The sequence below is a fragment of the Terrapene carolina genome, unplaced genomic scaffold, assembly GCF_002925995.2.
Source record: "Terrapene carolina triunguis isolate 2854851 unplaced genomic scaffold, T_m_triunguis-2.0 Scaffold210, whole genome shotgun sequence".
Taxonomy (NCBI): Eukaryota; Metazoa; Chordata; order Testudines; family Emydidae; genus Terrapene; species Terrapene triunguis.
In genome coordinates, this window is record NW_020664561.1 from 824763 (window position 1) to 847624 (window position 22862).

General features: G+C 47.4%; 1 protein-coding gene across 1 annotated transcript in view; it reads right to left on the bottom strand.

Annotated features, from left to right (window-relative positions):
• LOC112117800 (olfactomedin-like protein 2B) overlaps window positions 1-22862 on the bottom strand; it is a 109758-nt gene that overhangs the window by 49517 nt on the left and 37379 nt on the right. Inside the window, exon 3 of the mRNA XM_026655583.2 lies at window positions 10880-10987. Coding sequence (XP_026511368.1) covers window positions 10880-10987 — 108 coding nt within the window. The remainder of the gene's footprint in view (window positions 1-10879; window positions 10988-22862) is intronic.

Consider the following 22862-nt stretch of genomic DNA (forward strand, 5'->3'; position numbering starts at 1 on the left):
GCAAGACAGGGTGCTGGAGTCCTGAGCTGGCAGGGAAAACAGGAGCAGGGGTAGTCTTGGTACATTGGGTGGCAGCTCCCAAGGGGGTTTCTGTGATCCAACCCGTCACACCATCCACTGCCAAGGAGGCGGCCCTGTGGGGCAGGAGGTGAGAGCATGCTCACTGAAGGTGGCATGTTCCAAGATTTCAGCAGCAAGTTTCTAACAAGCTCTACTGAGCATATACAAATGTTGATTTTTCAGAGGCTTTTAACTCTGCCAAGTGTGAGTGGATTTTCCTGAGGACAGCAAAAGGCATCTCTCTGATCCCAGGGTTATGTCCCTGTCAAATTTCCTGTGCCAAAGTGTAAAGACATTAGAGCTCTTCAAAGAAACAGTTGTAAGAATTTATCTAAGGCAAAATTACCAATTTTTCTCTTTCTTGGAAACAGCTGAACCATTTTTGCTGAACCTTACTAAGAGAATTGAGGCTGAAGCAAAGAGTAAGTATGGAAAATTTTACCCCCAATAGTTGAAATCTGGAAAAGTAACAAGCTACTGAAAAGAGGGGCTTACAATGGAAAATGTTAGGCAGTCTTAACTATGGGTTAAGCTGTCCAGAAGTAAGGTGAAGATTTAATCACAGGTATTTTTAGTAAAAATCATGAACAGTGTGAAGGGTTTGGTCACAGAGACCCCCTTGGGACTGTCACCTGATGTGCTGGAATTACCTCTGAGCCCACTTTCCCTGCCAGCTTGGGACTTCCAGAACCCCGCCTTGTTGAGCCAGACATGCTAGCCTGCTGCAACACAGACCCAGGGTCTGGGCCATGCCCCCAAAGCTGCAGCCTTAACTGAAAACGGTTTAGCAGGTTACCTGCCTCCAGCACCCAGACACCCAGTTCCCAATGGGATCCAAACCCAAAATAAATCTGTTTTACTCTGTATAAAGCTTATACAGGGTAAACTCATAAATTGTCCGCCCTCTATAACATTGATAGAGAGATATGCACAACTGTTTGCTCCCCCAGGTATTAATCACTTATTCTGGGTTTACTAATAAACAAAAGTGATTTTATTAAGTATAAAAAATAGGATTTAAGTGGTTTCAAGTAATAACAGAAAATAACAAAGTCACCAAGCAAAATAAAGTAAAAACATGCAAGTCTAAGCCTAATACATAAAGAAACTGATTAATCAGTTAAAGAAACAGGTAATATCTCACCCTCAGAGATGTTCCAATAAGCTTCTTTCACAGACTAAACTCCTTCCTAGTCTAGGCCCAATCCTTTCCCCTAGTACAGTTCTTGTTAGTTCCAGCAGTCATCTTAGGTGGAAAACAGGGGCTTTCTCATGACTGGCAGCCCCCTCTGTCCTGCTCCTTTTATAGTTTTGGCAAAAGGCGGGAATCTTTTGTCTCTCTGGGTCCCCACCCCTCTTTCTAAATGGAAAAGTACCAGATTTAAGATGGATTTCATTATCAGGTGACATGGTCACGTGTCCCTGTGAGACCTCATTCTTCATCCCTGAGGTAAGTGGGGAAATGGGATCCTGGGAGGAAGCACAAGCAGGAGAGAGCAAGAGGGGAGGACTCCTGTCTCATACTGAGAAAGAGGGACGATCGATGAGTTATCTTAAGTGCCTATACACAAATGCAAGAAGCCTGGGAAACAAGCAGGGAGAACTGGAAGTCCTGGCACAGTCAGGGAACTATGATGTGATTGGAATAACAGAGACTTGGTGGGATAACTCACATGACTGGAGTACTGTCATGGATGGATATAAACTGTTCAGGAAGGACAGGCAGGGCAGAAAAGGTGGGGGAGTTGCGTTGTATGTAAGAGAGGAGTATGACTGCTCAGAGCTCCGGTATGAAACTGCAGAAAAACCTGAGTCTCTGGACAAAGTTGAGAAGTGTGAGCAACAAGGGTGATGTCGTGGTCGGAGTCTGCTATAGACCACCAGACCAGGGGGATGAGGTGGACGAGGCTTTCTTCTGGCAACTAGCAGAAGGTGCTAGATCGCAGGCCCTGGTTCTCATGGGAGACTTTAATCACCCTGATATCTGCTGGGAGAGCAATACAGCGGTGCACAGACAATCCAGGAAGTTTTTGGAAAGTGTAGGGGACAATTTCCTGGTGCAAGTGCTGGAGGAACCAACTAGGGGCAGAGCTTTTCTTAACCTGCTGCTCACAAACAGGGAAGAATTAGTAGGGGAAGCAAAAGTGGATGGGAACCTGGGAGGCAGTGACCATGAGATGGTCGAGTTCAGGATCCTGACACAAGGAAGAAAGGAGAGCAGCAGAATACGGACCCTGGACTTCAGAAAAGCAGACTTTGACTCCCTCAGGGAACAGATGGGCAGAATCCCCTGGGAGAATAACATGAAGGGCAAAGGGGTCCAGGAGAGCTGGCTGTATTTTAAAGAATCCTTATTGCGGTTGCAGGAACAAACCATCCCGATGTGTAGAAAAAATAATAAATATGGCAGGCGACCAGCTTGGCTAAACAGTGAAATCCTTGCTGATCTTAAACACAAAAAAGAAGCTTACAAGAAGTGGAAGATTGGACAAATGACCAGGGAGGAATATAAAAATATTGCTCAGGCATGCAGGAGTGAAATCAGGAAGGCCAAATCACACTTGGAGTTGCAGCTAGCAAGAGATGTTAAGAGTAACAAGAAGGGTTTCTTCAGGTATGTCAGCAACAAGAAGAAAGTCAAGGAAAGTGTGGGCCCCTTACTGAATGAGGGAGGCAACCTAGTGACCGAGGATGTGGAAAAAGCTAATGTACTCAATGATTTTTTTGCCTCTGTCTTCACGAACAAGGTCAGCTCCCAGACTACTGCACTGAGCAGCACAGTATGGGGAGAAGGTGACCAGCCCTCTGTGGAGAAAGAAGTGGTTCGGGACTATTTAGAAAAACTGGACGTGCACAAGTCCATGGGGCTGGATGCGCTGCATGGAGGGTGCTAAAGGAGTTGGCGGATGTGATTGCAGAGCCATTAGCCATTATTTTTGAAAACTCATGGCGATCAGGGGAGGTCCCGGATGACTGGAAAAAGGCTAATGTAGTGCCCATCTTTATAAAAGGGAAGAAGGAGGATCCGGGGAACTACAGGCCAGTCAGCCTCACCTCAGTCCCTGGAAAAATCATGGAGCAGGTCCTCAAGGAATCAATTATGAAACACTTAGAGGAGAGGAAAGTGATCAGGAACAGTCAGCATGGATTCACCAAGGGCAAGTCATGCCTGACTAACCTAATTGCCTTCTATGATGAAATAACTGGCTCTGTGGATGAGGGGAAAGCAGTGGATGTGTTATTCCTTGACTTTAGCAAAGCTTTTGATACGGTCTCCCACAGTATTCTTGCCAGCAAGTTAAAGAAGTATGGACTGTAAGGTGGATAGAAAGCTGGCTAGATCGTCGGGCTCAACGGGTAGTGATCAATGGCTCCATGTCTAGTTGGCAGCCGGTTTCAAGCGGAGTGCCCCAAGGGTCGGTCCTGGGGCCGGTTTTGTTTAATATCTTTATTAATGATCTGGAGGATGGTGTGGACTGCACTCTCAGCAAGTTTGCAGATGACACTAAACTGGGAGGCGTGGTAGATACACTGGAGGGTAGGGATCAGATACAGAGGGACCTAGACAAATTAGAGGATTGGGCCGAAAAAAACCTGATGAGGTTCAACAAGGACAAGTGCAGAGTCCTGCACTTAGGACGGAAGAATCCCATGCACTGCTACAGACTAGGGACCGAATGGCTGGGTAGCAGTTCTGCAGAAAAGGACCTAGGGGTCACAGTGGATGAGAAGCTGGATATGAGTCAACAGTGTGCTCTTGTTGCCAAGAAGGCTAATGGCATTTGGGGCTGTATAAGTAGGGGCATTACCAGCAGATCGAGGAACGTGATCGTTCCCCTTTATTCGACATTGGTGAGGCCTCATCTGGAATACTGTGTCCAGTTTTGGGCCCCACACTACAAGAAGGATGTGGAAAAATTGGAAAGAGTCCAGCGGAGGGCAACAAAAATGATTAGGGGTCTGGAGCACATGACTTATGAGGAGAGGCTGAGGGAACTGGGATTGTTTAGTCTGCAGAAGAGAAGAATGAGGGGGGATTTGATAGCTGCTTTCAACTACCTGAGGGGGGGTTCCAAAGAGGATGGAGCTCGGCTGTTCTCAGTGGTGGCATAAAGCATATTCCAGTTACATTATATTCACATTCATAAGCATATTTTCATAAAGCATGTGGAGTGCAACGTCACGTCCTCCTCCTGAACTTACTGCCAGAGACTTGGACACCGTCCATGGTGGAGGCAGTACATTTAAAATTCCGGTTCAGCTCTGGTCATACCCCCATCCAGCACTATTAAACACTATAATGCTATTCATAGGGTTTCTTGCAAAGTTCTAGGTTCCTGGGCCCCAGGTACCCGAAAACTTGTTGGGGTGTAGCATTGCTAACAGAATGCAGATAGCAATATCTGTTAAAGTGTAGGTTTCTTGGCATTTAGCCACCAATGCCATGAGGCGGTGTGCCTCAGTTTCCCCTTCCACACAGCAGTGTACGCCCGTTATGCTTTTGCTGCTGTGCCAAGCTTCCAGCCTGTTTACAGGTATAAGATGAAAAACAACCTGCTTGTGGGACTGTCTTGTTACCATCCCTAGCATGAATGAAAGTTTTTTCCAGAGATCTGGTATGTTACACATCTTCAAAGGGTTTACCATTAGTATTAACTCCTTTGTCTTGACCCATAGGTGAAGTAGCCAAAGAGACAAGATAACCAGCAAATCTCTGGCGGACAGGCTCTGTTCACACAGTTTAGCTCGTTCAGTGTCCATTGCATTTTCCAATCCCTTTGTGTACCATGGTAGGGGTTTTGACACAGTCTCCTGTCTCTTTGGTGAAGGCTCTCAGTTCAGGTATGTATTTGGGGTTTTGGCAAGGAAAGGGTGCACTGAAACCATGCCTGCCCTCGGCCCTTCCATCTGGAATCTCTTTCTGTTGGGCCCCACCAGCTTGTGAAGCTTCCCAAATGCAAAGTTTTTCCTTCTCCTGCCTTAAAGAGACAATGTTAGTTTCTACAAGCATAGCAGGAACAACATCTTTTAATGCAGTGCTTTGGATTGGTAAGATCCCCTCGGTCACCCCATTCTCTGTTCCCAAAAGGTCAGCTGGGTGGACTCTTCCCTCCAGGAGATCTGACCACCAGTCTTCCCTTAATACCTGATCCACAGGTGAGGGGTCTGGCATTTCAGATGCAGATCCTTCACCCTTCTCCTGGGGAAATGCCTTCCTACAAAAGGTGGGCAGACCCTCCTGTCCACCCTCACCTTCCGTCTGGACTTCCCTCTCTGGGTTCCCCCCAAGGCAGACACCCCTGCGTCCTCCAAAAGGGAAGGTGACCCTGATCCAGCTGTGGGCTCAAAACTACCAGATATGACAGACCCTTCACTGGCCAGCAAAATCCCCCCCGCCCTTTCACTCAGGTTCGGCTTGCTTCCAGCTACAGAGCCCTTGGGGTCTGTTCCCACTGCAGTGGTTGTCAGGACCCCAACTTCCATTTCCGGGATACATGTCCCTGTGCACCCTAAGGCAGGGCCTGTCCCGTGCTGACCTGCAACTTCCTGGCAGTCAGCAGCTGGGAAGGCCCCCCTGTTACCAGGTGGAACATCCCTCTCCCCCAGGGAGATGATCACGGGACAGGAGCTGGCTCTATCCACCCCCTCCCGCAGGGACCTGTCTTGAGCCCCAGGGCTACAGGAACTGGTCTCGACCATCCCTGCCCCCAACGGCACATTTTCCCCTGCTACAGAGGAATTAGACACTCTCCCATTTCCCCAGCAGCCCCTGTGACTTCACCCTCCTCTCTGGGGCTTTCAGCACAAGATTCCTTCTTGCTGCTAACAAACCTTGGGACAGATTCTGCCACATCAAAACAATCATTCCCCAGTAGAAACAGTGCAAAATTATGTGCCACCGCTGCAACAGTTAGTTCAGCCTGCAAATCACCAGTTTCCATGTGTACCTTAGCTAAAGATGCAAGGACTTTGTAACCTCCCACTTATTCTAATTCTGCCATTTTTCTTGGTAACAAATCCTTCTCATGGATCAGGTCCCTCCTGACCACAGAAATCTCTGCACCAGTATCCCTCCAACCTTGGAGCACTTTGCCATTAAGCTTAACAGCATGCATATGCTCACTGATTGTTTGTGTAGAAGCAACCTTTACAAATCCTGTGTGGAAAGTGGCAGTAACCTGGGATAACCCTGTGCTCTGAAAAGCAGCAGCTTCATGTGTTACCTGGAGCCTGTTCCCACTCAGCCCAGGACATTTATTCCTCAGGTGCTTAGTGGAATTACAATGATAGCACCTTCTGGGCTCCTCTGCTTGTATAGGAGACTTGGGATGAGTAACAGGGAAATGGGGAGGTGAACGCCCAGCCTCCTTTTTCCCAGGAGTAAAATGGTGATTCTGTTTTCCACCAACCCTGTACCTCTCTGCCAGTGGTTTATGTTTAATTGCAGCTTGTGATTACTCCTAAGAGTCCGCAAACCCAGCTGATTTACCCACTGCATCCATCTTTTTGTCCCACAAATACTGTTTTATATCGTCACTGAACATATTCAGGAACTGTTCCTGAACAACCAAATCACGCATTTCTTCAAAGCTTGTAATGCCTTTTCCCCTCACCAACTTGTCTAACAAATCTCTCATTTCATTTACATAAGCCACATTACTCAATCCAGTTCCCCTTTTAAGGATCCTGAATTTAACCCTGTAGCTTTCAGGTATAATCTGAAACTGATTCAAAACCAGTTCCTTAAATATACCATAGTTTGAAGCATCAGCAATAGGCATCTTATTGAATATGTCCAGAGCTCTCCCAGTCAATTTTGCAATCAAAGTAGTCATCTTTTGATGCTCAGGAATTGCATGGAGAGTGCACAGTCTCTCAAAGGTGATGAAATACTCGGCAATATCACTGGATTCATCATATGGTGGACATAACCGCTCCCATTTATGGATTTTGGGAGAAGTGGAGCCAGCTGCTGAAGGGTTCTGTCTCTTCCACTCCATTACAGCCAGTTCATGCTTCTGGGTCTCAATTTGGGTTTGTCTCTTAACTCCAGGGCCTGCTGCCTCTCTCGTTCCTTCTCCTCCTGAGCAGCTTGCTGTGCTAACCTTTGGGCTTCCATGGCTCTTTCGTGAGCAGCTTTTTCCTGGGAAAATTGCGCATTAATCTCCATTTCTCTTAATTCCATCTGTCTTTTATGTTCATTTTCCTTCTCAGCAATCTGCAACCTGTGCAGTTCTAGCTTCTTCTGAGCCTTACTGTCACTCATTTTGCTGATTTTCCTGCCTCTATTTCCCTTACCCGAAATAAGCAAACAGAAAATAACAAACCAGTAGCCACTTTGTCTGTTCTCCAGCCACCACACTTAAAACTCACTTAAAATCACTACCAGTGTCTCAAAGCAATCAGCTGTGCACAGATTCTGTTCAACTACGCCACAGTGACTGGTTCAGTCACAGAGACCCCCTTGGGACTGTCACCTGATGTGCTGGAATTACCTCTGAGCCCGTTCTCCCTGCCAGCTTGGGACTTCCAGAACCCTGCCTTGTCGAGCCAAACACACTAGCCTACTGCAACACAAACCCAGGTCCAGGCCATGCCCCCTGTCATAAATATAAAGGGAAGGGTAACAACCTTTATGTATGCAGTAACATAAATCCCTCCTGGCCAGAAGTACAGAATCACTTACCTGTAAGGGGTTAATCAGTTCAAGTAACTTAGTTGGCACCTGACCAGAAGGACCAATGGGCAAAGAAGATACTTTCAAATCTGAGGGTGGGGGGGTGGGGAAGGTTTTGTTTGTGCTCTCTTTGTTGGTTCCCTCTCGGGACAAAGAGAGAGACCAAGCAGGTAACCCAGCTCCTAAAAAGATCCTCAACTGATACATCTAAAAATTACAGAAATTGAAAGTAATAGCAAGGAAATGTATTAGATTATCTTTTGTTTTAGCTTGTGAACTTTCCCTATGCTAAGAGGGAGGTTTATTCCTGTTTTTATAACTTTGAAGTTGAGCCTAGAGGGGAATCCTCTGTGTTTTAAATCTTTTTATTTACCCTGTAAAGTTATCTTCCATCCTGATTTTGCAGGTGTGATTCTTTTACTTTTTTTTTTTAATGAAATTCTTCTTTTAAGAACCTGACTAATTTTCAGTGTCCTAAAAACCAAGGATTTGGTCTGTGCCCACTTTGTTAACCTATCAGTTGCTATATTATTCTCAAGCCCCCACAGCAAAGGGGGCAAAGGGGCTTGGGGGATATTTTGGAGGAGATAGGGCTCCAAGTGGCCCCTCCCTGAATGTTTGTTTAAATCACTTGGTGGTGGCAGCAATACCGTCCCAGGACAAGGAAAGGAATTTGTGCTTTGGGAAAGTTTTTAACCTAAGCTGGTGGAATATAAACTTAGGCGGTCTTTCATCCGGGTCCCCACATCTGTACCCCAAAGTTCAGAGTGGGGAGAGAACCCTGACACCCCCAAAGCTGCAGATTTAACTGAAAACAGCTTAGCAGGTTATCTGCCTCCAGCACCCAGACACCCAGTTCCCAATGGGATCCAAACCCCAAATAAATCTGTTTTACTCTGTATAAAGCTAATACAGGGTAAACTCATAAATTGTCTGCCCTCTATAACATGGATAGAGAGATATGCACAGCTGTTTTCACTTAAAACCTACAGCTTTGGAGGCTCACTCACTCTCCCTCACTCACTCACTTTCACCAGGCTGGGGCAGTGGGTTGGGATGCAGGAGGGGGGTGAGGGGTCCGGCTGGGGGTGTAGGCTCTGGGGTGGGGCCGGGGATGAGCGGTTTGGGGTGCAGGAGGGGGTATGGGCTCTGGCTGAGGGGATGGGGCCGGGGATGAGGGATTTGGGGTGCAGAAAGGGGCTTAGGGCTAGGGCAGGGTGTTGGAGGGGTGAAGGTGCAGGCTCCGGGAGGGAGTTTGGGTGTGAGAAGGGACTCCAGGCTGGGGCAGGGAGTTGGGGTGCGGATGGGAGTGCAGGGTCCCAGCGGCACTTACTGTGGCTCTCAGAAAGTGGCCACCAGGTCCCTGCAGCCCCTAGGCACATGGGTGGCCAGGGAGGCTCCGTGTACTGCACTCACGCCCACAGGCACCACCCCCGCAACTCCCATTGGTCGCGGACCACGGTTCCCAACCAATGGGAGCTGCGGAGCCAGCATTCAGGGCGGGGGCAGCGTGTGGAGCCTCCCTGGCCGCCCATGCATCTAGGAGCTGCAGGGAATTGGCGGCCACTTCCAGGAGCCGCGCAGAGCTAGGGCAGGCAGGGAGCCTGCCTTAGCCCCAAGCCACTGCTGTGCTGCCATCCGGACTTTTAACAGCCTGGTCAGTGGTGTCAACCGGAGCCACCAGGGTCCTTTTTCGACCAGGAGTTCTGGTTGAAAACCGGATGCTTGGCAACCTTAGCAGCAGCTCACACTGGCTCCAGTTTAGTCCAGTAACAAAAAGGTTAATGATCTAAACATTAAACACTATGTACAGGACATGAGTCACAGGGTTCATAAATGCAGCATCGCCCTCCCACTCCACATCCTCTTCTGAGAGACCCTTCTCATTGACCTGCCTTGACTGAGTTGCAAGATGTCATATATGTTTGTGTGTGGCTAAAATGTGATCTTCCGCCACACTTATGGATTACTACAAACAGGCTCAGCATGGCCAATCCCCAGTATTCTAAAACCATGAGTCAGGCCCGAAGAAATCATGAAGCTCTTCAAAAGTAAAACATTTGACGTTCTTATTGTTTAGTCTTTAAAATTTTAGGTTACCCACTTAGGTCACATTTCCAAGCTTTTCTTCATAACCACGGGATCTTACTCTTCTTTGAAATGAAAGCTGAGAGTCTCACAAAAATCACATGACTCCAGGAACTGGGGTTTTAAGAAGAGTATGAAATATCTCAAGACTTGTGAGAATTGGCAACACTGGCCAGGTAAAATTTTCAAAAGCACCTACATGATTTAGGAACTGTAGCAGGGTGGTGGTGCAAAAGCACCTAATCAGCCCCTGCCCAGTCAGCTCCAATCAAGGGAAACAGATTGGGGCTGATGGAAAAGGCCTGATGCCGGCCTAAGGATTGACAACACCTGCTGGCCTGACAAGCCAGGGGCTATAAAGACTGGGAGGGAGCCAGAAAGCAGGGGGCAGCCAGGAAGAAGTCAGTCAGGGAGGGAACTGGAGGCCTCCAAGCTGAAGGCTGACTCTGCCTGTAAAGGAGGTGACTAATCCTGTAAAGCTTGTATTATACAAGATGGACAGTGGTGGTGGGACAACCTTAAGTGAATAAAGACAAGGGTGTTGCACAACCCTGAAGCCTCTCTGAGCCTTACTGGGGACAGCAAGTGGGCCCCAGGAAGAGGGGCGGGTTGTGAACCCTGTTACAGGAACCTAAGTCCCATTTTCAAAAGTGACTTAGGCACTTAGGAATCTAAGCCTCAGTGAAAGACAACGGAACTTGGGCAACTACAGGCCACATGTTCAAAGGCCTTTTGGCATCTAAAGATACAGCTAGGCATCAAGTAGGATTTCCAAAATTGCCTAGGCACCTATCTGCATTTTTAAGTGCCTAAAGATCTTTGAATATCTAAATCACTTCTGAAATGTTATCCCTTGATCTCTTTTCTCCAAATGTCCAGTCATAGGTCATGATGACAGTGGCCACATAGTTAAATGAAATGGTAGCTAATTACCAGTTATCCCACAACACCATGATTTGGCTCCAGATGCCAAACGATTAGGTGCCATTTAATTTTGCATGACGTCGTCTCTAACAAAACAACCCAAAGAAAAAGAAATGGATCTCATCTTACCTCCTCTAGTTTCTCCACTCGGCCCACCAATTTTGTTGTGACTGAGTGTAACTTTAGAAGGTCTAAGCCATAGAAAGCACTTTCTAGCATCTCTATGATGGAGGATAGCTGTAAAACAAAAGTGACATAATGTTAACAAGATGGGACTTGCATCGTCCCCCACTTTTCTCTGCTATACAATATCAGCTTGGCTTTAAGACAAGATTTTCCATTTATATCTGCAGCCTGGAGAATTTTGGAATCAAGAGACAACATGCAGAGCTAAGTAGAGCATTTTAGGAATTTATATGGATACAAATAGCACCTGCATTTACACTAGCTAGTGTTAAAATTAGCATGTACTGTAAGGATTTATACTGCTCACCAGCTAGGAAAAAATGTCCACAAACAGGAAGGTATTACACAGTTAGGCGCTTTATAGCATGGATGGTTACACCCTCCTCTAGCATCCACGCTGGCCACTGCTCAAGGAAGAACACAGGACAAGTTGGGCCATTGTTCAGTTCTAGTGCAGCAAGTCTTTAAATAGATATGTGGGGAAACGACAGCTACAATAATGGGATATAAACAATAAAACAACATTGGCTGGGATTTTTCATAGATTCAAGGACTGGAAGGGACCTCGAGAAGTCATCAAGTCCAGTCCCCTGCCCTCATGGCAGGACCAAATACTGTCTAGACCATCCCTGATAGACATTTATCTAACCTACTCTTAAATATCTCCAGAGATGGAGATTCCACAACCTCCCTAGGCAATTTATTCCAGTGTTTAACCACCCTGACAGTTAGGAACTTTTTCCTAATGTCCAACCTAAACATCCCTTGCTGCAGTTTAAGCCCATTGCTTCTTGTTCTATCCTTAGAGGCTAAGATGAACAAGTTTTCTCCCTCCTCCTTATGACACCCTTTTAGATACCTGAAAACTGCTATCATGTCCCCTCTCAGTCTTCTCTTTTCCAAACTAAACAAACCCAATTCTTTTAGCCTTCCTTCATAGGTCATGTTCTCTAGACCTTTAATCATTCTTGTTGCTCTTCTCTGGACCCTCTCCAATTTCTCCACATCTTTCTTGAAATGCAGTGCCCATGGCCGCCCAGAGGATTCAGGAGGCCTGGGGCAAAGCAATTTTGGGGGCCCCTTCCATAAAAAAAAGTTGCAATACCTATAGTAACATGTATTTAGAAATGTAAAAAATAACCAGTGAAATACATTTAAAAATTAATTTTTAATAATTTGAAAATACATGAAATACATTATTTTAAAACATTAAATGCTTTAATGGCATGTATACATTTGCAATTACATAATGGGCTGTTGCTGGGTGCCAATGGGTTGTCGCTGCTGTTGCCCAGGGCTGGGCGGGGAGCTGGGCTTTGGGTTGGGGGGTGCCCGGCTCACAGGGGGTGGGCTCAGAGCTGGGGGTCAGGGCTGTGGGGGGATGGGGGCAGGGGGTGCCTGGCTCAGAGGGGCTGGGCTCGGAGCTGGGGGTCAGGGCTGTGGGGGGAGTGGGGTCATAGAATCATAGAATATCAGGGTTGAAAGGGACCGCAGGAGGTCATCTAGTCCAACCCCCTGCTCAAAGCAGGACTAATTCCCAACTAAATCATCCCAGCCAGGGCTTTGTCAAGCCTGACCTTAAAAACCTCTAAGGAAGGAGATTCCACCACCTCCCTAGGTAACCCATTCCAGTGCTTCACCACCCTCCTAGTGAAAAAGTTTTTCCTAATATCTAACCTAAACCTCCCCAACTGCAACTTGAGACCATTACTCCTTGTTCTGTCATCAGGTACCACTGAGAACAGTCTAGATCCATCCTCTTTGGAATCCCCTTTCAGGTAATTGAAAGCAGCTATCAAATCCCCCCTCAATCCCACCTCAGGGGGGTGTCCGGCTCAGAGGGGCTGGGCTCGGAGCTGGGGGTCAGGGCTGTGAGGGAGGTGGGGTCAGGGGGGTGCCCGGCTCAGAGGGGCTGGGCTCGGAGCTGGGGGTCAGGGCTGTGGGGGGGAGGGGTCAGGGGGGTGTCCGGCTCAGAGGGGCTGGGGCTCGGAGCTGGGGGTCAGGGCTGTGGGAGGGGTCAGGGGGGTGTCCAGCTCAGAGGGGCTTACCATGCTGCTTACTCCCGCCTCCCCCCTCTCCCGGAGCCTCAGCGCACCGCGTCCAGGAGCAGCCCTAGACAGCGCTGCAGCGGCGTGGCTCCACGGGACCTGAGCTCCCGCCGCTCGGCCTGGAGCTCTGAGCCCCGCCCCCTTACCACACGGCTCTGAGTGGGAGGAGCTCAGGCCACGCGGCTGCAGCGCTGTCCAGGGCCACTCCTGGATGCGGCACACTGAGGTGCCAGGGGATGGGGGAAGGCGGAGGCGGGGGGGATCCTCCGACATTCTCGTGGAGGCGGGGCCTGGGGCAAATTGCCCCACTTGCCCCCCCCTCTGGGTGGCCCTGGCAGTGCCCAGAACTGGACACAATACTCCAGTTGAGGCCTAACCAGCGCAGAGTAGAGCGGAAGAATGACTTCTCGTGTCTTGCTCACAATACACCTGTTAATGCATCCCAGAATCATGTTTACTTTTTTGCAACAGCATCACGCTGTTGATTCATATTTAGCTTGTGGTCCACTATAATCCCTAGGTCCCTTTCTGCCATACTCTTTCCTAGACAGTCTCTTCCCATTCTCTATGTGTGAAACTGATACTTCCTTCCTAAGTGGAGCACTTTGCATTTGTCTTTATTAAACTTCATCCTGTTTACCTCAGACCATTTCTCCAATTTGTCCAGATCATTTTGAATTATGACTCTATCCTCCAAAGCAGTTGCAATCCCTCCCAGTTTGGTATCATCTGCAAACTTAATAAGCGTACTTTCTATGCCAATATCTAAGTCGTTGATGAAGATATTGAACAGAGCCGGTCCCAAAACAGACCCCTGCAGAACCCCACTTGTTATACCTTTCCAGCAGAATTGGGAACCATTAATAACTACTCTCTGAGTACGGTTATCCAGCCAGTTATGCACCCACCTTATAGCAGCCCCATCTAAGTTGTATTTGCCTAGTTTATTGATAAGAATATCATGCGAGACCGTACCAAATGCCTTACTAAAGTCTAGGTATACCACATCCACCGCTTCTCCCTTATCCACAAGACTCGTTATCCTATCAAAGAAAGCTATCAGATTGGTTTGACATGATTTCTTCTTTACAAATCCATGCTGACTATTCCCTATCACCTTACCACATTTTCGGTGGCCTCCTCTGCATTCAGGAGGATGGTTCAGCTACCGCTGTGTATATCTGTTTCTGTGTGGATGTGCCATGAGAACAGGCTCTCTACTGGCTGTTCCAGCACTTCCAGCACTTCCATTCTCATCCACAACCCAACAGCATACAGGTGCATAAGATGAAACAAAACCTGGCACATTGCAGAGCCTGAAGAAGATTTGGGATCAAGATTTGGGTGCTGGGAATCATTAACAAACCAAGAGGCAGCACTCTACTGAGCTCCACTGTGACGTTATTGACATAAACTGTAACTGTATAGATCATTGTTGCAACCACTGTTATATATTTGCAGCAAATATTTTACAACGGTTGTTGTGTAAGGTGTCTATGAAGAGGTTACGATTGGCTGCTTATAATTATGCTATCTGTATGTGTGTACCTTTTTTGTAGTTGAAGTTATGAATATTGGCTATGTACTTGTATTGTGTTTTGATTCTAAGTAGCCTCCGTGAAGCATTTGGTCAGCTTCTTGAGAAAGGACTATTCTCAGTAAATGCCCAGTCAAGAAACACTTAACTGACAGTGAACTTTGGGAGATGCCAATCCACATCTGAGATTTCCTGGGAACATTCAAACTAACATGTAAACAATGACAATTTACAGGCGTTGGCCTGTAAAGAACTGAGTCATGCATGGACATGTGACTTGCACAGGTGACTCCAAACTCCATCTTGTTGCTGTGATTTTGCACAGGAGAACCAAGGGGTTTAAGCCCACAAGAGAGAGAATATAAAATGCCCTGGAAATCCCTCCATTTTGTCTTCAATCCTGCTTCATACTTCTGGGGGAACCTTGCTACAAACTGAAGTTCTGAACAAAGGACTGAATAACCTATCCCAGCTGTGGATGTACTCTAGAGACTTGATTTGAACCAGCAATTTATTCCATCACTGCTACAAGCCTGAACCAAGAACTTTGCCATTACTGTATGTAATTGATTCCATTTAACCAATTTTAACTCTCATCTATATTTCTTTCTTTTATGAATAAACCTTTAGATTTTAGACTCCTAGACTTTAAGGTCAGAAGGGACCATTATGATCATCTAGTCTGACCTCCTGCACAACGCAGGCCACAGAATCTCACCCACCCACTCCTGTAACAAACCCCTAACCTAGGTCTGAGTTATTGAAGTCCTCAAATCGTGGTTTAAAGACCTCAAGGTGCAGAGAATCCTCCAGCAAGTGACCCGTGCCCCACGCTGCAGAGGAAGGCAAAAAACCTCCAGGGCCTCTGCTAATCTGCCCTGGAGGAAAATTCCTTCCCGACCCCAAATATGGCGATCAGTTAAACCCTGAGCATGTGGGCAAGACTCACCAGCCAGCACCCAGGAAAGAATTCTCTGTAGTAACTCAGATCCCACCCCATCTAACATCCCATCACAGACCATTGGGCATATTTACCTGCTAATAATCAAAGATCAATTAATTGCCAAAATTAGGCTATCCCATCATACCATCCCCTCCATAAACTTATCAAGCTTAGTCTTGAAGCCAGATATGTCTTTTGCCCCCACTACTCCCCTTGGAAGGCTGTTCCAGAACTTCACTCCTCTCATGGTTAGAAACCTTCGTCTAATTTCAAGTCTAAACTTCCGGTTTTGGGACCAATCTTATTTAATCTTTTTATTACTGACCTTGGCATAAAAAGTGGGAATGTGCTAATAAAGTTTGCGGATGACACAAAGCTGGGAGGTATTGCTAATACAGAGAAGGACTGGGATATCATACAGGAAGATCTGAATGACCTTGTAAACTGGAGTAATAGTAATAGGATGAAATTTAATAGTGAAAAGTGCAAGGTCATGCATTTAGGGATTGATAACAAGAATTTTGGTTATAAATTGGGGACACATCGGTTGGAAGTAACAGAGGAGGAGAAGGACCTCGGAGTATTGGTTGATCACAGGATGACTATGAGCCGCCAATGTGATATGGCCGTTAAAAAAGCTAATGCGGTCTTGGGATGCATCAGATTTTAGATTCTAAAGGATTGGCAACAGCGTGGTTTGTGGGTAAGATCTGACTTGTATATTGACCTGTGTCTGGGGCTTGGTCCTTTGGGATCGGGAGAACCTTTTTTCTTTTACTGCGGTATTGGTTTTCATAACCATTCATCCCCATAATGAGTGGCACAGGTGGTGATACTGGGAAACTGGAGTGTCTAAGGGAATTGCTTTTATGACTTATGGTTAGCCAGTGGGGTGAAACCGAAATCCTCCCTGTTTGGCTGGTTTGGTGTGTCTTAATAATAAAGGAATTCCAGCTTTGAGCTGTAACTGCCCTGCTCTAAGCAATTTGTCCTGAATTGATACTCTCAGTTGTGTCTCGCCAGAGGCAGCATTGTTACATCCACCCACAAACACTGTCCAGAATACCAGAACGTCTAGATAACGCTCTGAAAAAGTGATCAGCAGTGAACACAGTTAACAAGGTGCACATTAGCCAAATTAAAATCCTGCTGAGGCTGAAGCATTTCCTCCAAGTTCACCCTGTAAGATGCTGTCACGGGACTGTGGGGGAGTCAGGGCCCTGCACCCCACTCTTCTTGCGATTCATCGTGAGGAGGTGCCGCACCGATGAGTCTCGACCTTGCTACAGGGATGAATGGTTATGAAAACCAATACCACAGTAAAAGAAAAAAGATTCTCCCAATCCCAAAGGACCAAGCCCCAGTCCCAGGTCAATATACCAGTTAGATCTTAAACACAAATCACGCCATTGCCAACCTTTAGAATCTAAAGGTTTATTCATAAAAAGAAAGAAATATAGATGAGAGTTAAAATTGGTTAAATGAAATCAATTACATACAGTAATAGCAAAGTTCTTGGTTCAGGCTTGTAGCAGTGATGGAATAAACTGCCGGCTTAAGTTAAGTCTCTGGAGTATCATAGAATATCAGGGTTGGAGGAGACCTCAGGAGGTCATCTAGTCCAACCCCCTGCTCAAAGCAGGACCAATCCCCAGACAGATTTTTACCCCAGTTCCCTAAATGACCCCCTCAAGGATTGAACTCACAACCCTGGGTTTAGCAGGCCAATGCTCAAACCACTGAGCTATCCCTCCCCTACAGCCACAGCTTGGATGGGTCATTCAGTCCATTGTTCAGAGCTTCAGTTTGTAGCAAAGTTCCTTCAGAGGTAAAAAGCAGGATTGAAGACAAAATGGAGAAGATGCAGCTGCCTTTTATAGTCTCTTGCCATGCAGCCTGTGCTTCCTTTGTTCCAAATACAAGCTGCCCAGCACATGGCTTGAAAGTCTTAGAGTCCTCTCTGTAGGCATGCCCTTGCATGCCTTTCTGAGTCATAAGGTGTATCTGCCTTCTCTCAATGGGTCAATTGTATAGCTGATGGTCCTTAATGGGCCATCAAGCAGGCCAGGCAGTGCTGATGCCAAACTGTCTGGGGCATCACCCAGAAGCATAGCACAAGTTTGAAATACACACAGTATAGAGCCAATACTTATAACTTTAAATACATAATGATACCTGCATGCAGATAGCATAATCATAATGAGCAAATCATAACCTTTTCATAGACACCTTATTTGACTTTGGGGTATGCTCATTATTCGGGTTACTCTTCTGGGGGGGGGGGGGTGTTCTGTAATTCTATCCCTGTACTGCTTGTGTCATGTGTGTTTTCATATGGAGCTCTACTTCTCCCTTATGCAAGGCCCCTCCCAATGGAGCTATCCTGCAGAACCTAGGTTTCCTAGGGCTGTGTTCCTCCAGCCCCAGAACCGGATGAGCACACACACACACATACATTAACAGAGCAAGTCTGAGCGGACTGGGTCAATCAGCACTTTCAAGCTGACCCCTTATGTGCCCCTGGACTCAATGGGCTGGGTCAAGCACCACTTTCAAGCTGTCCCCCCTTATGTGCCCCTGGGCTCAATGGACTGGGTCAAGCAGCACTTTCAAGCTGCCACCCTTATGTGTCCCTGTAGCGAGGCAGGACTCACCCCTGCGGCGCCTCCTTCTGGTACTGTCTGGGAATTAGCTCGTTTCCAGCCTTGAAGCGCCCTCTGCAGGCCAGTATCCCACTGCCGCTTGGCCCCCGTGTCCCTCCCTGGACTCCAGGGGCCCGTTATCTGGGGTGCTGCCCCCTGGCAGTACACCCCTCAGTCTCAGGGTCTTCCTTCCCTGGGGACCCCCCACCCCCTTCCCCACCTCACTTCACCTCAGTTGTAGGCTACTACCAGTCACCAACTTGCCCCCGTGCCCTGGGGCAGACTGCAGTGCCAGCCACTCATCATAGGCAAGGTTGGGTCTGGACCTGCTGCCTCTCTGCAACCCAGTGCCTCTATGGCCTTGGACAAGGCCCTGCAGCCTGGGGAGTTGCCAGCCTAGAATTCCCCAGCCCCTCTGGCCTTTCCCCAGCCCTGCCTCACTCTAGGCACCCTGAGCTTCCCAGCAGCCAGGCCCCTCTCTCTCTCTCTGAAGGCAGAGAGAGACTGCTGAGCTCCTGGCTCCCAGTCTCTTATATAGGGCCAGCTGAGGCCTGATTGGGGCGTGGCCCAGCTGCAGCTGCTTCCCCAATCAGCCCCACTTTTCCTGCCACAGCCCTCTCCCAGGGCTGATTTCAAGCCCTTCCAGGCAGGAGCGGGGTAACCACCCCGCTACAGTCCCAGACTCAGCACGTCCCTATCCTCACTCTCACATCACAATTGTACTGGTAGTAACCTACTTGATGAGCAAACCCCACAGTATTTTGGGCGCTGCAGGGATCTTTAGCTTAGGTAAAAGCAGCATTGCTGCAGAATACATGGGGGAAGCTAAAAACACAGAAGAGTAAAGTTCAGCAAGAGAGAGAGAGAAGCAACCAGCTTAACCATAAAAGTTATTTATTGAATACTAGTGATATCTACACAAAGAGGGCTAAACCAACATAACATAGGTATTAACCTTTAAGGTAGAAAGGAAAACAGAGAGAGAGAAAGAGGGGGATCTCACCCCCTCCATGAGGCTTGAACTGGTCGGGGTTCCCAGGTGATGGTAGTAGCTCAGGGTCCAGAGTGCTGGAGACAGGCAGAACCCCCAGCATGATCAGTCAGGAGAAGATGGAGTCCCAGTGGAACTGATGCATAGTTCGAATCTAAGCATCAGAACACTTACTTGAACATAGGTAGGGGTTTTTGTAGAGAAACAACAATGGTTCAAGGGAGAATACTAGATTTGTTTATGGGTAAACTGATGACTCAAAGGTTTTCTTTAGGCTAGACAATAGGAGCTGGTCACTCTTGGCTATGGGTGGTGTTTTCTTCCAGGAAGCTCACAATGCAACTAGGCTGCTTCAGTATTTTGGATATCAGTCAAGGATTCATTACTAGAATTGGTCTGATAACTGCTGAGCTGGGTGTGGGCAGGCGTAGGTTAGAATCATAGAATCATAGAATATCAGGGTTGGAAGGGACCTCAGGAGGTCATCTAGTCCAACCCCCTGCTCAAAGCAGGACCAATTCCCACTAAATCATCCCAGCCAGGGCTTTGTCAAGCCGGGCCTTAAAAACCTCCAAGGAAGGAGATTCCACCACCTCCCTAGGTAACGCATTCCAGTGCTTCACCACCCTCCTAGTGAAATAGTGTTTCCTAGTATCCAACCTAGGTTCATTAACATCTGTAGAAGAGATTCCCATGATGCAGTGCTTCCCTGCTTTTCTGGTCCCAGAGTTCAGTGCGTTTCTCTGTTCTTCATTCTGTATGCTTATCCCTGTCCCATCTTTCATGCAGATGAGGCTAGGGGAGTTATCTCTGCTCTCCATTCTGTATGCAAATGGAGATGTCTTAATCTTGTCACCCTTGTCAGGAGGGGTCTAGGTGTGTCTCCCAACGCCCTTTACTGCTCTCTGCAAGCCTTTTCTCTGATCGGTCTTGGTTCAAGCAGAGACCGTCGGGGGGAGGGGGGGTGTCCCTCATGAGTCAGACAGGCCAGACACTGTGCCCTGGTTCCCCAAAAACACAGAGCTGACTGGTATCAACCCCCAATGCAAAATTGATGCAGGAAGGGATGATACAAAGATCGCTGACTGCATGCCAAGAGCTCCCCATCCTTGGTTCTGTCTTACTACAGCTAGTATTGGGTTATAAGCCGTACCAGTGTATAACAGAAATGGTTTATCAAAGTCATGTTCAATAACATGATTGAATCTCTTTACAAACTCAAGGTAAAACTTGGTTAGAACAATAGTGGATTGGATCTGCTCTTGCAGCATGGCTTCTGTATGTCTCATGTGATCTTGCCAAGAGCTAAAGAACATAGCTACTTTATTTATACAAGCTCTGGCAAATGTTTGGAACCCAAATAATATCAAGACAATGTAGATATTAATGTTGTCCATAGCGTAGGAATCTTGGCATTTAGCCATGAAAGCAATATGGTAGTGTGCCTCAGTTTCCCTTTTCATACAGCACATCAGGTCTGGAATGTCTTTTCTCCTGGGAAAAGTTACAAGACTGTTTACAGGCACTAACTGTGCAACATCATCATTACAAGGCCTTTTAACATAAAGTGTGTTCTTATGTATCACTCTTAACATGTTCAAGGGATTTTCCAAAAGATTAGGCACATTGTACATTTTTACAGTTCTTGGTATTAGCAACACATTAGTTACAAAAATCACCATTAGCAATAACAACAAATTCACTGTTATGTCCATCTACAATTATTTTTGTCATGCCACACCTTTGGCTCAATACCATTAGGGTTTGGGCCTTTTAGGGTTAACCGGTGGCTTCCCTTTGCAAAATTAAGTTCTCTTTTTTTCTCTTTGTCCTCTAGGATCAAACCCTGATTTCTCTTGCTTAACAGAATCTATTAGCTGATTGGGTGTGCTCTCTTTGCTAACTATTAGCAAGTCTTTCTTCCCTCTGTTAGCCAGGTACTTTGCATCAACACAGACAGGAGCCTGTTCACCAGTTTTCAGATCCTTAATTGCTACCAATTCCAAGGCCGGACTCTGTCTTAAAGAAATACCACACAAATCCAAAGAGTCTGAGGGTGAGAGTTTGCTTGCTCTCCCCTGCATCCTTAAGCATTCAGCCATAAAACTGTTCTGCTATGAAACACCAATAATCAAATCTGTCCTCAGACCCTGAAGCACAGACTGCTTACTCAAAGAATCAGCATGGAGACATTCCACTCTCAACAACCTTGTCTCCCCAACAAGCTGGCCAAACACAGCCACTTGGTTATGGGGCTGTTCAACTTTTATTCCATCTGAGACCTTCTTAAAGCTATCCACCCTGGATCTTTCAAAAGGAGTCAGTGGATCCATTCACAACAGAAAATTTCTGGCTGTTAGGAAAAAATGGTGACTCACCTTTCTGTAACTGTTGTTCTTCGAGATGTGTTGCTCCAGTTAGGTGTGCGCATGTGCCGCATACACGGATGTTGGAAACATTTTCCCTAGCAGATACCCGTCGGGCCGGCTATGGAGCCCCCTGGAGTGGCGCCGATATGATGCTCTATATATGATCCTGCCGGCCCGACCCCCCTTCAGTTCCTTCTTGCCGGCTACTCCGACAAGGGGAAGGTGGGAGGGAATGGAATAGATATGAGCAGCACATCTCGAAGAACAACAGTTACAGAAAAGGATCCCCATTTTTTCTTCTTCGAGAGCTTGCTCATATCAATTCCAGTTAAGTGACTCCCAAGCCTTACCTTGGAGGTGGGATCGGAGTCAAGGTATTGCAGACTGAAGAATCGCCCTGCCGAAGGCCGCATCATCACGAGATTGGTGGACGATGTAGTGCGACGTGAAGGTGTGCACCAAGGCCCATGTGGCAGCCCTGCAGATTTCCTGGAGGGGTACGTGTGCCAGGAAGGCTGCTGACGAGGCCTGAGCCCTCGTGGAATGAGCCGTAACAGCTGGCGACATTTGCTAGGTTATAACAAGTGCGGATACACGCAGTGATCCGTGAAGATATTCGCTGGGAGGAAACCGGTGCACCTGTCATTCGTTCTGTGATGGCGACAAACAACTGGGTTGTCTTGTGGAATGGCTTTGTCCGGTCTATGTAGAAGGTGAGCGCTCTTCTGACATCCAGTGAATGCAGCTGCTGTTCTCGAAGATCAGCATGTGGTTTTGGATAGAAAACCAGCAGGAAAATGTCCTGGCTGACATGGAAACAGGATACAACTTTTGGTAGGAAAGCTGGATGAGGCCTCAGCTGAACTTTATCCTTATGGAAAATGGTATATGGCAGTTCACACGTGAGAACCCGTAGCTCGGAAACCCGTTGTGCTGAGGTAATGGCCACTAGGAAGACGACCTTCCAGGAGAGGTAGAGATGTGAGCAGGAAGCCAGCGGCTTGAAAGGGGGACCCATAAGACGGAAAAGAACCAAATTAAGGTCCCAGGCCGACACAGGCGGTTTCATCGGGGGATGAACTTTTTCCAGGCCTTTCGGGAAGCGTCCCACGATGGGGTGTGCGAACACGGAACGCCCGGCCACACCCGGGTGAAATGCCGAGATAGCCACGAGGTGAACCTTAAGCAAGCCGAAAGCTAGGTGTTGGTCCTTCAAGTGCACCAGGTAGTCCAGGATGCACAGGATTGAAGCTTGGAGCAGGAGCACCTGCCGTTGAGCACACCAGATGGAAAACCTTTTCCATTTTGCTTCGTAGGTAATTGTGGTAGAAGGTTTACGGCTTTCCAGGAGCACCTGTCTTATCAAGTCCGAACAGGCGCGCTCAGCCTGGTTCAA